Source organism: Heptranchias perlo, chromosome 7 (genome assembly GCF_035084215.1).
Source record: "Heptranchias perlo isolate sHepPer1 chromosome 7, sHepPer1.hap1, whole genome shotgun sequence".
NCBI classification, from domain to species: Eukaryota; Metazoa; Chordata; class Chondrichthyes; order Hexanchiformes; family Hexanchidae; genus Heptranchias; species Heptranchias perlo.
The window spans coordinates 56,066,527-56,079,654 of NC_090331.1; the positions used below are offsets into that span (position 1 = coordinate 56,066,527).

At 42.6% G+C, this 13,128-nt stretch overlaps 1 protein-coding gene across 1 annotated transcript in view; it reads right to left on the reverse strand.

Moving 5' to 3' along the window:
- Nucleotides 1–13,128, reverse strand: part of pde11a (phosphodiesterase 11a) — a 271,348-nt gene that overhangs the window by 232,784 nt on the left and 25,436 nt on the right. Inside the window, exon 2 of the mRNA XM_067986810.1 lies at nt 2,699–2,746. Coding sequence (XP_067842911.1) covers nt 2,699–2,746 — 48 coding nt within the window. The remainder of the gene's footprint in view (nt 1–2,698; nt 2,747–13,128) is intronic.

The window sequence follows — 13,128 nt, forward strand, 5'->3', positions numbered from 1 at the left end:
GCAGGGTGTTTTTCTTTTATACTTAAATGATGAGGGAATTATTGTCTCAATTTTACCAATACTGCCTACTTCCTCCCTGCCTCTGTCATCTGGAATGACAGACTCCGCAGTGAGACTATTATGGCTGCCACTGTGTTACATGATTAGGTGACAATGGAGCTAAGTTACTGGTGATTAGGCAAGTACAGATGCAGTTGGTTAGACTGTGCACTTGTAAAATTATAACCCTAATAGAGCAGAAGGCTCTATGTCATGTGTAATTTAGTTTCATACAGCAATTGTTTACACAAATTATATATTTTTATTTAGCAGTGTGTTGGCTGACCCACTGTAATATTGGTGATTCTGGCATCAATGCAACAAATAAGCTTTGCAATTCCTGTAATTTCTGATCATTTCAGTCTAAAATGTAACTCAGTCAATGGAGCCCATTGTAGGTCATGCACAGGACATTCCATTGAATTCCTCCTATGAAAGGTTAGGGGTCGACTTTGGCTCTACCTGCCCAGCAGAAACCGGGCGGGTGGGAGTTGAAAAAGAAAGGGTTACTTACCCGTCATAACTCAACCCTTTCCCGACAAATTTTAACCTGCATAGTTCTGAAGGCGGATGCGGTGCCTGCCTATAGCAGGCGGGGACCTCATAAATTTATGCAAATCAGGATCCTACGTCAAAAGGACCCCAATTGCATTTCAACCAGTGCCTGAGGGAGGAAGCTCCTGTGCCTCTCCCGCCAAGCTGAAGCAGGTCTGCAGACAGAAGAAGCCCTCTAAGGTAAGTAAAAAACTTGCCTCTGGGAAGGCCTGAAAGAGCTGGAGTGCTCCTCCGGGCCCCAGAAGGAAAGTCGCGGACTCCCTGACCCAGACTCTTTCCCCCTTCCCTCCCACCAGACCCTCAGGATTGTTATTTAAAGGCATTTTATTTTCTCTCCTCAAATTGTTTCTCCAGTGATTTCCTGAAGCTATCGACTCCTTGCAGGACTACAGTTCTAGATGCATCGGACGCCCTCCAATACCTTGACCAAATGTTATTAACGTGTAAGCCTTGATAGTGACAATTACTATGGGAGCATTTTAGCCAAGCCTGATCCTGTCTTCACCCCATGTCCATGCACACATAGATCCTGTCCATGCACACATAATTCCAGCAGGGGTTGCTGAATAGCAATGAGGAGCAGGAGCTCTGTTCACTTTTCCCTCTCTAACCTAGCGTTACTCTTCCATTGGCCCAGCTGAGATCAGTTAATTCAGCACAGACCTGAGATTAAACCTGGGATATTTGTGGCCTTTATTGCTCAGCTGCTCGCTGAATAAAACTGCTCAGCCTTTGGGAGAGCTATTTGAAGAAATTATAAAGGAGTTTGTAAGATTTTAGTTTTAATTTTTTAACTAGGATAGTATATAAAGTGTTCAGTAAGGTACATGTGTTAAAGTTAAAATACATAAAGTATACAGTAATATTATTCCTATTGTATTCAAACTTAAAGTTAAAAGGATTCTACACAGAACATTTTAGAACATTTAAAAATCATGCTGTACCCTTGTAGAAATTCCAATAGCCACCAGTTCACGAGTAACTACTTTTTTTAATACTAGTAAATTACCCATGGTGTTGCCCAAAGTGAGTAATGAATATGTTTTTATGTAGAAGTTGGGGATAGAGTTGGGAGACTTCAGAAACTCGCTCTACAGTGCCACCTACTGGTCAGAGCCTGAAACTACACCATTGCAGGCAATTGTTTACATACAGGATTTCATTCTAAATGTTCACATAGGCATTTGCAATGTTAAGCGTTGACCTAAAAGCATGACCAAAAATCATGACAACAGATTTTTATAACATATAGATAGCTTAGTTTACAACTAAACAGGCTATATACTTGAAAGTAGAATGGACAGTTCGTTAGATAAAAAGACCAGTGGATGGGTTGATCAGTTTGTAGCCATCTGCTCCTGAGAAAAGCCAACCAAACCATACACTAAATTCAATAACAGGCAGCTCCAAAAAACAGCTTTCCATATGTTTCTCTTGGGACGGGATGAAATATTGTTCTGTTCTCGGCTGCTTTTTTTGGTAGGGGGAGGGTGAAAGTCTGTTTTAAGAATTCTGAATTTGTTCCTCAAACATACCAATCCTTAACATCACTTAGGGATTGTTGGCCTCTCATCAGAATCTTAGTTTTTATTAATTAATACAGTAATCATATTTGTTGGCCACAAACTGAGTGAACGAATTCCTTATTGGTTTCTACTGGTAGTTCGGTGGTTCACCAGCAGTAGGAATTTTCAATAGGATTTTCTATTACTTCAGCATTGTATTTGTAGGAATAAACTCTTACCTATAAGATATACACTCCTCAATTTCCATCAGACACTGTAGCACCCAGAATATTTCTCCACATTAAGAAAGAGCTTTAAAAATGAGATATGAAAGATGGGTCATAATCAGCTGAAAAGCTGAGCTGTGACATTTTTGGGGAACATGGCATGAATATATTGCTATGAATCTCTTCAAATTGAGTAAATAGAAAGGAACAAGTTCCTCTCTATTCAATTACCAACGGATGTCCCAGTTGGCCAGCTAACCATGTCTTAAAACACAATTGCAACTGCTGGCCAGTAGAAACCATTTCAGTGGAAACAACTGGAATTTCCACTAGGGTAGGAATTCAATTTATAAATAATTTGTTGAATACAACCTCTGGAGACTCTCTGGAGACCCTCTTCGAAGTGTTAGCTGAAAAAAACTTTAAAAAGTAACAGTAGTCAATAATTTGAAATAATAAACAATAGAATGAATCTGCTTATTAACAAATATATCATAAAGCCGTATTGTGCAGTGTAGGGCATTAGTAATTTTTTCTGTTGAACCTGCCTCACTCAGTCAGGTTGAGAAAGACAATTTTAGGATAGACTTTGCAAAACTCAGCACCACTGAAGAGGTCTTGCACACACGTGACAGGGATTGCAAAATCATGGGTGTGCCTCCTGCAATTTTCCATCCATTGATTTCAATGTACAGAAACAAGAACCATGCATGTGATTTTACAAGGCCTCCAGGATGGCACACAGTCTCCTATAATTGACCCTAATTTGTTTTAGCTAAGTTTCCAGCTTGGCCACAGTCGCAATTGGTTTCAGTTCAGATTTACTGAAAAATAGTCTACAACATTGAAACCTATATCAATAGATAAAAGAATGCTTTATCTTAGCCACAAAAATAGCTCTTTGGATACCTTGTCTATAATATTATAAGATAGTAAAACACCTGCCCAATGTCAAGGTCGAACCATGTAGCAGTGCTGGATTTATATCAGCAATTCAGGAGATGGTGGAATGGGTTTGTTTTCAGAAAGCCTCATCTCTATATTTTTCTACATCCATTTACTATGCTTTGCTTTCATACAGCCCTTTCCTCACATAAACAATAAAGACCATTTTTCTCTGCCTAATGTCTCGTGTGCTCCTGGTTCTGAGAAATTAGGCAGGGGAAATTTAAGCAGAGACCCGTAACATCTCTGCTGCCTTTGTGTTGAGACGCATTTCCTGGGGCATCCCCATGCATGGGCACATGGCTCCTGTAAATCACTTGGGAATAGCATCCCATGTCATTCTCTAGGGATTCCGCCTGGCATCTGGTAGAAAAGAAGAACGCCCAAGAAAATAGGCATTAGAGGTTGCCAGCCAGCTCTTCAATTAGAGGATCTAGTAAAAGGCCGCAAGCAACCTAGTAACAATTCAGACATTTTAATCTTTTTATGTAAGATGCAGCAGGACTTCACCATGGGGTTGGAGGCCATCTGACTGCTGTTTTTGCCAAAGGCCCAGGCTCCGCTGGAAATTAAACTTGCAGCAGTGCTCATCTTCTCTTCACCCATCTTGGACAAGCACCCATTCACAGGCAGTATTCTCATCCAATGTACCCCCAGCCCATGCATATGAGCTGAACCTGGAAATTCAGCTGGGTTCAGCTAAGTTCAAGTTGGATGGGATTCAAACACGCACTGCTGGCGTGAGGTGGGGCATCAGTCCATTAAGTCAAAACACTAACATAGCATCAAACTTACTCATTTTGGAACTAGTCAATAGTTGTTTTTGTAAAAAAAACTTTGATTTTAATTTTCTGTTGTAATTTTAACATAAGAGTTAAAGGGACACTTTTTTATACACTTAACCTCAAAGTAAGTAATGACTACTACGGAATGTAATGTTTTCTACCACATTGGCAAGCATTCTCAGGTTAGGTATGCCAGTATTTAAGATAATAATACCCCCAAATATTCCTCAGGGCCTTATTATACAAGTGTATATATTATTTAAATCTTCCAAACTCTCATTTCTGAATAATATTTAAATAACATAAAATTAGAAACATTCTTTGTTTTGACCTCACATTCACTGGGAACTGAATTAATACCGCACCCACATCAATTCCCTTTACAACTTTAACAGCTTACAGAAATATAAAAGGAAGAAATCCCTGCAGAAGCTAAGGAGTACTACAGTTTATAGTTTCTGGGAAAGAATGAGTTAAGAGTAAGAAACTATGTAACAACTCTTGATATTAACACAGTAGAAATGTAGGAAGAGATGTGTAGAAGGGCATATTTAGAGCTTAGAAGGAATTAGAACAGAAAGTTCAGAGGACCACACACATTAGTTGTATTAATAAAGTAGGGAGAAACAAGAAATCTTGGGATGGAAGGGCAGAATTTGGAGGTTAGAAGTCAGAGGGATTGCTGATTAGATAACTAGCTTTTCCTTTGCTTCCTACCCATGAGTGTGAGGTGTTGGAAGAGTCTCCCCAGGCACCTGAGTAGTTTTCAGCTCTTAAATGGACAAACTTTATAGAGAGATAATAATTGTTGAAAGCAAAAGAATCACCAAGCTTCTTAGAGACTTCTATAGTAACGGAGGGGATGTGGTAGCTCCATTTGAGGTCAGATGACATAGTAAGGTCAAGAATGTTAATGGAAGTACCACCAAAGATGGACGATCAATGGTGAGGGTTGCTGGTTAGATTTACAAGAGACATGAAGAAATGGCTTCTTTGAAGAATTGAAAGAAACAATATTTTCATTGCCCTGTCGAAAGCTATGGAGGTGATCATAATGGAATGATTCAACAAGGGGACTGGAGGTGTGCAATTTTTGGAACCAATAACACTGTCCAGGGTACAAATCCAAACTCTTCCTAATGGTAGGCAGTCATTCCACTTCAATATGATTTTTATTAGGATTTCATTCCTTTTACAAATTTCTGTATTTGTTACTGTCCAATTGTTATACTTAAATGCTACATGCACCTGAAAAACTGTTAAAATCACCCATTGTGATGTTTTGCTCCCTCCCCTCACCCCAGTGAGCTCCCATGCCAGGCCCAATATGGGCTGAGAGGGGCTTGCCCACACTATATGAATAAAGCTGACTCCACAAAATCAGGTGGAGTCCACACAATAAAGGTCAGACAGGTGCTAATAGCGCTCTGCTTGACTAATGCCTGATTGGAGGCCCAATCTCAGAATCAACTCCATTGTATTTCTGGGATAAGTAAACATGCTGGTGAATATTGCAGCTGCTGTGTGTGCTATCTTGCATTGCCATGAGAAACAAAGGGAAGAGCGGGTACAACAGCTCTCAGTTCCTACGCTACTGATAATTCAAAAAGGGATATTACTTTTTTGTCTGCAGAGCAATTAATGCACTGTTTGGTCATGTCCATCAATCTATCAATTTTGTTACAGAACATTTCTGCAATCCCAAAGGCAGCGAGACATCTACTTACCTGCACAGTTCCTAAGTGTTCAGGGAATAATTGATTGTGTCCATATTGCTATTTGGGCACAGTGCTTCAGGTACCTGGACCATTATGGCAGCTACTTCATGTATGCCCTTGAAAAGTTGGCTAAAATAGTGAAGGTGTTCTGCATGTTGAATAACTTTGTCATTGATACAGCCAGCAGCCTGCAGTTCACCCATGATCACTAGGGCAACATGTGTCCCTTCAGGATGAAAAATTTCTGGCAGTAGAAGAACAATGGCAGAAACTGACTGACAGCTTCTTTGCCTGATCTGATGCATTGATACATTTGTCTTGTGGCAGCGTAATGAATCCCTTCCTATCTACTTGGCCACTATTGTTCTATGACTCATCTATAAATCATCAACATGAGAATATGTTGATATCCTTTGGCATTTACAAACTAGACATTGGCAGTATGGTGTTTTAATTAGTGGCACATTTATTTAACTGTCACATGCATTGCTATGAGGTCATTGCGTTTGTGCTAAGTGTCTCGGCACAGTACTGTGGTGTCTGAAAAGTTATATTTATGTGAAAAGATTTATGTGTAACACAATGCCACCAAGTGAATTGGTGAGATGAATTTAACAGTGAGTGTGTGCACATGTGTGTGTGGCCATGCACCTATGGTACTAAGGCTCCTCAAACCTTTGGGTCTTAATTTATCTTACCTGCTCCCTTCCTCAGGATGTACCATGCATTGGTGACTATGAAATGTCCCTGCATACTTCTGGGAAAACAGAACAGTCACAACCAACAGTCTCTAGCCACAAGCAACCCTGAATGCACCAATATCAGTCCCAAGAGCTTCCAAAGATGTTGTTGGCCTACTTTCCAGGAGGTCAGAGATATGTTTCACTGACGATCTCACTCCTGTTTCCACAGGACTGCCACCAACCTGATAGGCAACCAGCGTCCTGCCTCTCCTCACACTGCAGGAAGCATTTCCTTGTGAAGGTGAGAATCTATTGGAACACAGAACAATGCAGCTGTTGGAACTGCTTCATTCCTTCCTAGAGGGGGGTCTGCAGTTTTTCACCTAGTGAGTTGAAATTGGCCCTCCAATTGCATTTTGCCACCCAAGGCTCCCACTGCTGCACTTAATGAGGCTGCAACAGCATGTGCCACAGTACCTGGCACATGCTGTACCTCAGACCTCAGGCTGGAGAAGCTTTCCTTGTTCACATTGCCCACATCATTCAGGTTGCCCCAGATCTGGATGCAGACTCATTCAGAGCATCAAGACTTTGCTGCTCAGAGCTCCCCATAGGGTGAAGTGAAGTGGATGCACCATGCACATGGTCCAGCACCTACTGCTCAAAGGGGTCTGTTGAGAGACCTACTTCCTCACACTTGTTTGGAGAGGATTTGGAGTGGCTGGGGCCTCCACTCAACACCTCCAACCCTCTCTGAAAACTCCTCTGTTAACATCACCAAGTCAATTGTGCTCTACCTCCCTACTCCTATGAATCAGGTACTTCCATGCTGCTAAAGTGTACGGAGGGGGTCGTTCCTCCTCTTGAGAAGTGTCAATGACCAGACTTGTGCATTCTTCGCCTGTGGAAAGAGCACATGAGACAGCAGGGAACATGTTAATATTACTATGCAATCATGGAAGCATAATTTAAATGACTGTCCTTCTTTACTGCCTGAATGCTGTGATGTTTGTCGCACATATACTGTGCTCACTACATGTTGTGTACATAGTAGGCATGCATATACCTTTGTAGGGATGTGAGTCGCCCATTTTGGGAGGGTATCTATTTCTAGAAGGGTTTTGCCAATGATCTCAACTAGGCAGCCTTTGAAGACAACAGGATATTCTCCTTGAACTGTCCCCTCCAGTGTTCTGGTGTTATAATTCAGCTTGACCTAGAAAAAGCGAAATATTCTTTTAACAAATGGCACTGATAAAGCGAACAGATGTAGCAATTTTCTCTGCATGGATGGGTCAAGGGTAGGACGTTCGAATCTAAGGACAGCTTATGCCATTCATGCCTTGCTGTACCAATTCATGCATATGGCATATCAATTCATTCACACTATTTCAAGCACAGGTGGTGAATGACGGTGAGGGTACATATATCTAGCACCTAATTTACCTTCCTCCATTTTCAGAGAGTTAATTGTCATGCTTTCCTTACAAAGGTGAATTTACAATAACTCCCAGGTTGAGTTTACCCATAACCAATAACACATTAATTTTAACTGTCATATCATATTTACATTATATTGTAATGACAAAAGGGCATTTACAGTACAAGCAGCTTGCCAAAAATGGGCTCAGAAACCATAGCTGTCCCCTGATCCTTTGTTTCTGTATTAATGTTGGCTTACCTTTCCAATACTGTGCATGTTGTTCCTGCCTCATCCATGGTCTGTGGGGTCAGGGCACCATGTTCACCCTGTCTGCAACTTCCTGCCAGGCATACTGGTCTTGGTAGTGTCAGGACCTGCTGAGCTGAAAAGCACCTCTCTTCTCTCCAGGACTGTATCTACAAGTTCGGGCAGAGACTTGTTCATGAAGCAAGCTTTCTCTTTTGAGTTGCTGAGACATAGTAATCTGAAATTGCGCTCTCTGTAGCTGATTTAATGTCACCAGGTGTTAGATACACTAGTTAAGTAGCAGGTAAGCTACCCGATGAAAGCAAAAACAGCATTATCAGAGGTAAGTTGAAATTGGCCCAATTTATGATGTTACATAATCGATAAAAGTGGTTAAAGATTGCTACTAGTAGAAAAGGTGGGATATAACATAAAAGAAAGTTAAGCCCCGATTCTAACAATGGGTGCAAGTGCAGCGTGTGGGGGTGTGGAGGTGTGGGGGGGGGCGAAGATTGGGAGGCAATTGAAGTCAGGAAAGGGAGGAAGCCCAGGTCAGGAGAGGCCCAAGGTTGCTTTGTGAAGCCTGGAGGAGCACTCCTCCAGGCCCCACAAGGAAACCAGTAAAACTTTTAAAATACTTACCTCTTCTGGCCCTGGATCCATCAGACGCCAGCTTCCCCTGCTGCGGTTGGCACTGTGCGTGACTAGTGCGGCCCAGGGCTAAATTCTCAATGGGGTCCGATTGACATCACTGGACCCCGACCGTTGAATATTTATGAGGCCCTCGCCTGCCTGTCTCCTAAAACGCAAGAGTTAAAATACCTGCCGTGGGAGTGAGGCGTGAATGGGGAGCTAAGTACGCTCCCCTATTTTAACCCCCAACATGCCCCGCCTCGTTGGGCATCGTGTGGGGAGGGAGGGGTTTAGTGTAAATAAGCATAAAAAATAGAGATATTAACACTCCGAAAACCAGAAGTGGTATTTTGTAAACATGTTTAAAATTCTTTAAGGGGGGAAATGAAAATAATCAAGGTAAGATTGATAATAGATTTAATAGATTCTATCCAAACTGAGAATAAGCTAGAAGATCAACAGATTCAACCTTCAGTCCTGCTTCAAAGGCCTTAACAATTAATTTGCATTATTCCAACTGGTTTCCATGCATATCACAAGGACTTAATTCAGAACAATTTGAATCTGCTTTCCAGTAAACAATTTTATTGATTCAGATTAACTCCTATAACACCTAAACTATCTTACATAATTTTTTTTAAAGGAATGTTTTTCATGAATTATTAATTAATGCTACTTTCCAACAGAATCTCATCTTTTTATTGGTCTATCAAATAAGGATGATTTTTTAGCTATAGATCTACTACTAACTATTAGACCATACACTTATTTAATGTATATCAATATTGATCCCATTTTTATAGACCTGAGCTTAGTGGATAGACAGGTGATGTGGGATAAGTTTACATCTTCATCAGAGCTGCTGGTTCGAAGCTGAAATGTGACCCAAGATGGAATCCTTTTGATTTTTCAGCCTATTCCCTTGATCTCATTTGCATTCAGTATTTAAACACATACACATATTTTAAATTAGCAGCAACAGAGAGAAAATATGGTGGGTTAAGACTAATTATAGTTATTTTAAATGTTGATATTTAAAATGTTTATTGATGATGATACCTCCTCTGAGATGAAAAACTATAGACATTGCAACGAGTTGTGTTAAAAAGAAAGTGAATGATCTTATTACTTAAATCTGCTCCATGATTAAAGTGCAGTGGTGTCTTTGTGTGCTTTTGTTGCCTGAACATTGATGTATAAATTCTGTAGTTTGTTTATTGTTTCAGTTTAATCACTTATTTCTTATGGAAAAAATCTAAACAATTAATTTTATTTGTATCAAAATATAGGAACGTTCTGCCTACAGTGCAGCTGGAATCATGATAGAAAAGTGGATAAGTTGGAGTTTGCATTTACTCAAATTTGTCTTCCAAAACAAAACTAATCCATTTTAAAACATTACTACGTTAACACCAAAAGTGTTTAATTTTGCAAGATTGATCTGGGAGGCCTGTCTTTTAGAATTTAGATGTTCCTGGAATATCCTTTTGATTTTTTTTTAAACTATAGATAATATCAAATCAAAATATTATATAAAAATAAGGATACAATGTATAACTTTAAATGAGGACTTAATTAAATTTGTGTTCCTTGATCCAGTTATCCCCAGCCCTCAAACCCCATTTCTCCAAAACACTACACTTGGTTTTTGACTCCCTATGTGCAACACCACTGGAGATTGACTGGTAATATAGGCCCCGATTGTAACTCCAGGCAGGTTTTGGGCAGGTGGGTACCAAAACTAAACTGCTGCTCCAGAAATTAGGCCTGGGTTATTTTAACTACCGGGCATCGTTTAAATCCTGCCAGCTGACTTCCTGCCCGTTCCTGGTGAGAAGTAGGCAGGAAGCGGTAGAAAATCTGCATCCGGAGGCCGTCCACCGACATAAGGGAGATGGCATGATCCGGGGTCATCTTGCGTTCAGGAAGTGGGGGAGTCTGGGTCAGGGGAGGCCTAAGATTTCCTTGTGGGAGCCAGAGGAACATTTCTGCTCCTCCTCGCACCACAAAGGAAATTTTAAATATTTACATTTTTTGGCATCTTCTTCTTTCCAGCAGGTCCTAACTAACTTTCCCCTGTCAGGCCTCAGTTAAAATTGCAGTCGGGTCCCGATTTTCATCTGTAAAGAAGGACCCCACTGGTTTTGGGCGGGTGTCCTAGCCACCTGCTCAGTAATATAGGAACACAGCAAGATAGGAACAGGAGTAGGCCATTTAGCCCCTCAAGGCTGTTCCGCCACTCAATGAGATCATGGCTGATCTGTGAATCAATTCCATATACCCGGCTAAGCTCCATATCCCTCAATACCTTTGGTTAACAAAAATCTATCAATCTCAGATTTAAAATTAACAATTAGAACATAAGAACATAAGAAATAGGAGCAGGAGTATGCCATGTGGCCCCTCGAGCCTGCTCCGCCATTCAATAAGATCATGGCTGATCATCAACCTCAACTGAGCTAGCATCAACTACAGTTTGAGGAAGAGACTTCCAAACTTCTACCACCCTTTGCCTGTAGAAGTGTTTCCTAACTTCATTCCTGAAAGTCCTGGCTCTAATTTTTAAGCAATGTCCCCTAGTCCTAGACTCACCAACCAGCGAAAATAGCTTCTCTCTATCTACCCTATCAGTTCCACATAATGGGCTCGATTTTTGCACCCCCGAGCGGGTGCATTCGTGGCGGGGGGGGGCTGTGAAAATCGGGGATTCCCGGGGCGGGTCCAGTGCCTGGCTCCAACCGCCCACTTCCAGGTTCCCCAGTGACGCGCTGACATGCGCACACAGCCCCCGCATGTGGGACTCCCGCCGGCATTTAAAGCCCGGCGGGGTGCCACTTAAGCTATTTATTTTGGTATTTCAGGCCGTTTACAGACCTGATTGACCTGATATTTTAGGAGGGGTGGGATTTTCCAAACAACTGAGACTGTTTCCCGTACTGGGGGAAACACTCCCAGTTCAAATGGACGTGTTGCAGCCATCAGCCTGTGGAAGCTGCAAAGCTCCATTTGACAGGTGGGGTGGGAGACCCTCACTCATTGCAGGAGGCCACTCTGTCACTTTGGACAAAGTTTGGCCTCCACCACCCTCCTCCTAACAATAAAATTCACCAACTTGCACATTTACCCCGGGGTCCAGACACATGTACCTACCTTGCGGACCCCCTCAGATGTACATCTTCCAGATGGGGGCCGCCGTAGCTGCAGTCATGACCTCCTCGGAGGACGAACATCATCGCCGGCCATGCCGTCCACCTCTGACACGTGGAGCCCCAATTCACAGTGCTGTGACACATCCACCTGCACAGCAGGAGGGAGGGCAACAGCAAAGAGAGATGCGTCGCAGAAGGCACTACCCTCGCCACAGGGTCTACAGACCGAGGCTCAGCTTCCTGGACCTCTCTGAGCAGCAGTGCACACGGAGGCTCAGAGTCACTCGACATGTAGTCGTGGACATCTGCAGCCTCCTTCATGCCGAGCTGCTCCCGGCTGGCCCAAGCACCATCTTCTTACCTGTCGCTGTCAAAGTCACCACTGCCCTCAACAACTTCTCCTCCGCATCCTTCCAGGGTGCCACCGGGGACATCGCCGACGTCTCTCAGTCGTCTGCACAAAAGAGCCCTCCAAATACACCTACACCCATTCTGCAGTGACACAATGGGTGGCATCAGTTGTGGGTCTTCATAGTGATCCTCAGGAAAGGGCATTATTGCACAAACCAGACAAGATTCGCAAAGACGTGGCAGTAGTGGTGACAATATAATATGTGATGTGAGTTGATCAGAAATTAAATTTAAGTAAAAACCATGACAAACCCTCAAACACCCATGTGCATCCCCTTCATGCTCACGACACGTTTGCCTTACGCTGCCTACTGCACATATGTGATACATGCCCTGTGGCTGGGGGGGAAGATCTCTGTCCTCCCCCTTCTCCTCACCCCATCCAATAATACCTGGATTGAGGCATCATTAAACCTGGGAGCAGCCTTCCCCCTGGGCTGCTCCATGCTGTAATTTTTCCTATTTTCTGCAGCATCAGTCAGTGGAGGACTGCCTCTTTAAATAGGGCTCCTCCAGCTGACAGCCTATGCTGCGCATGCGCAGTCCGCCCGCTGCGCAGCTTTGCAGAGTGAAGCCCGGAATCCAAGGTAAGTGGCTTCAATTAGCCTGCGATTGCGTGCGGAGCATCCAGATTTCACTGGGTGCGTTACCCATGCGCCCAGTCGACCCCCCGCCACCCTCCTAATATCGGGCCCAATATCTTGAAAACTTTGATCAAATCACCCCTTAATCTTCTAAATTCCAAGGACTGAAACCTTAGTTGTTAAATCTCTCCTCATAATTTAACCCTTGCAGTCCAGGTATCATTC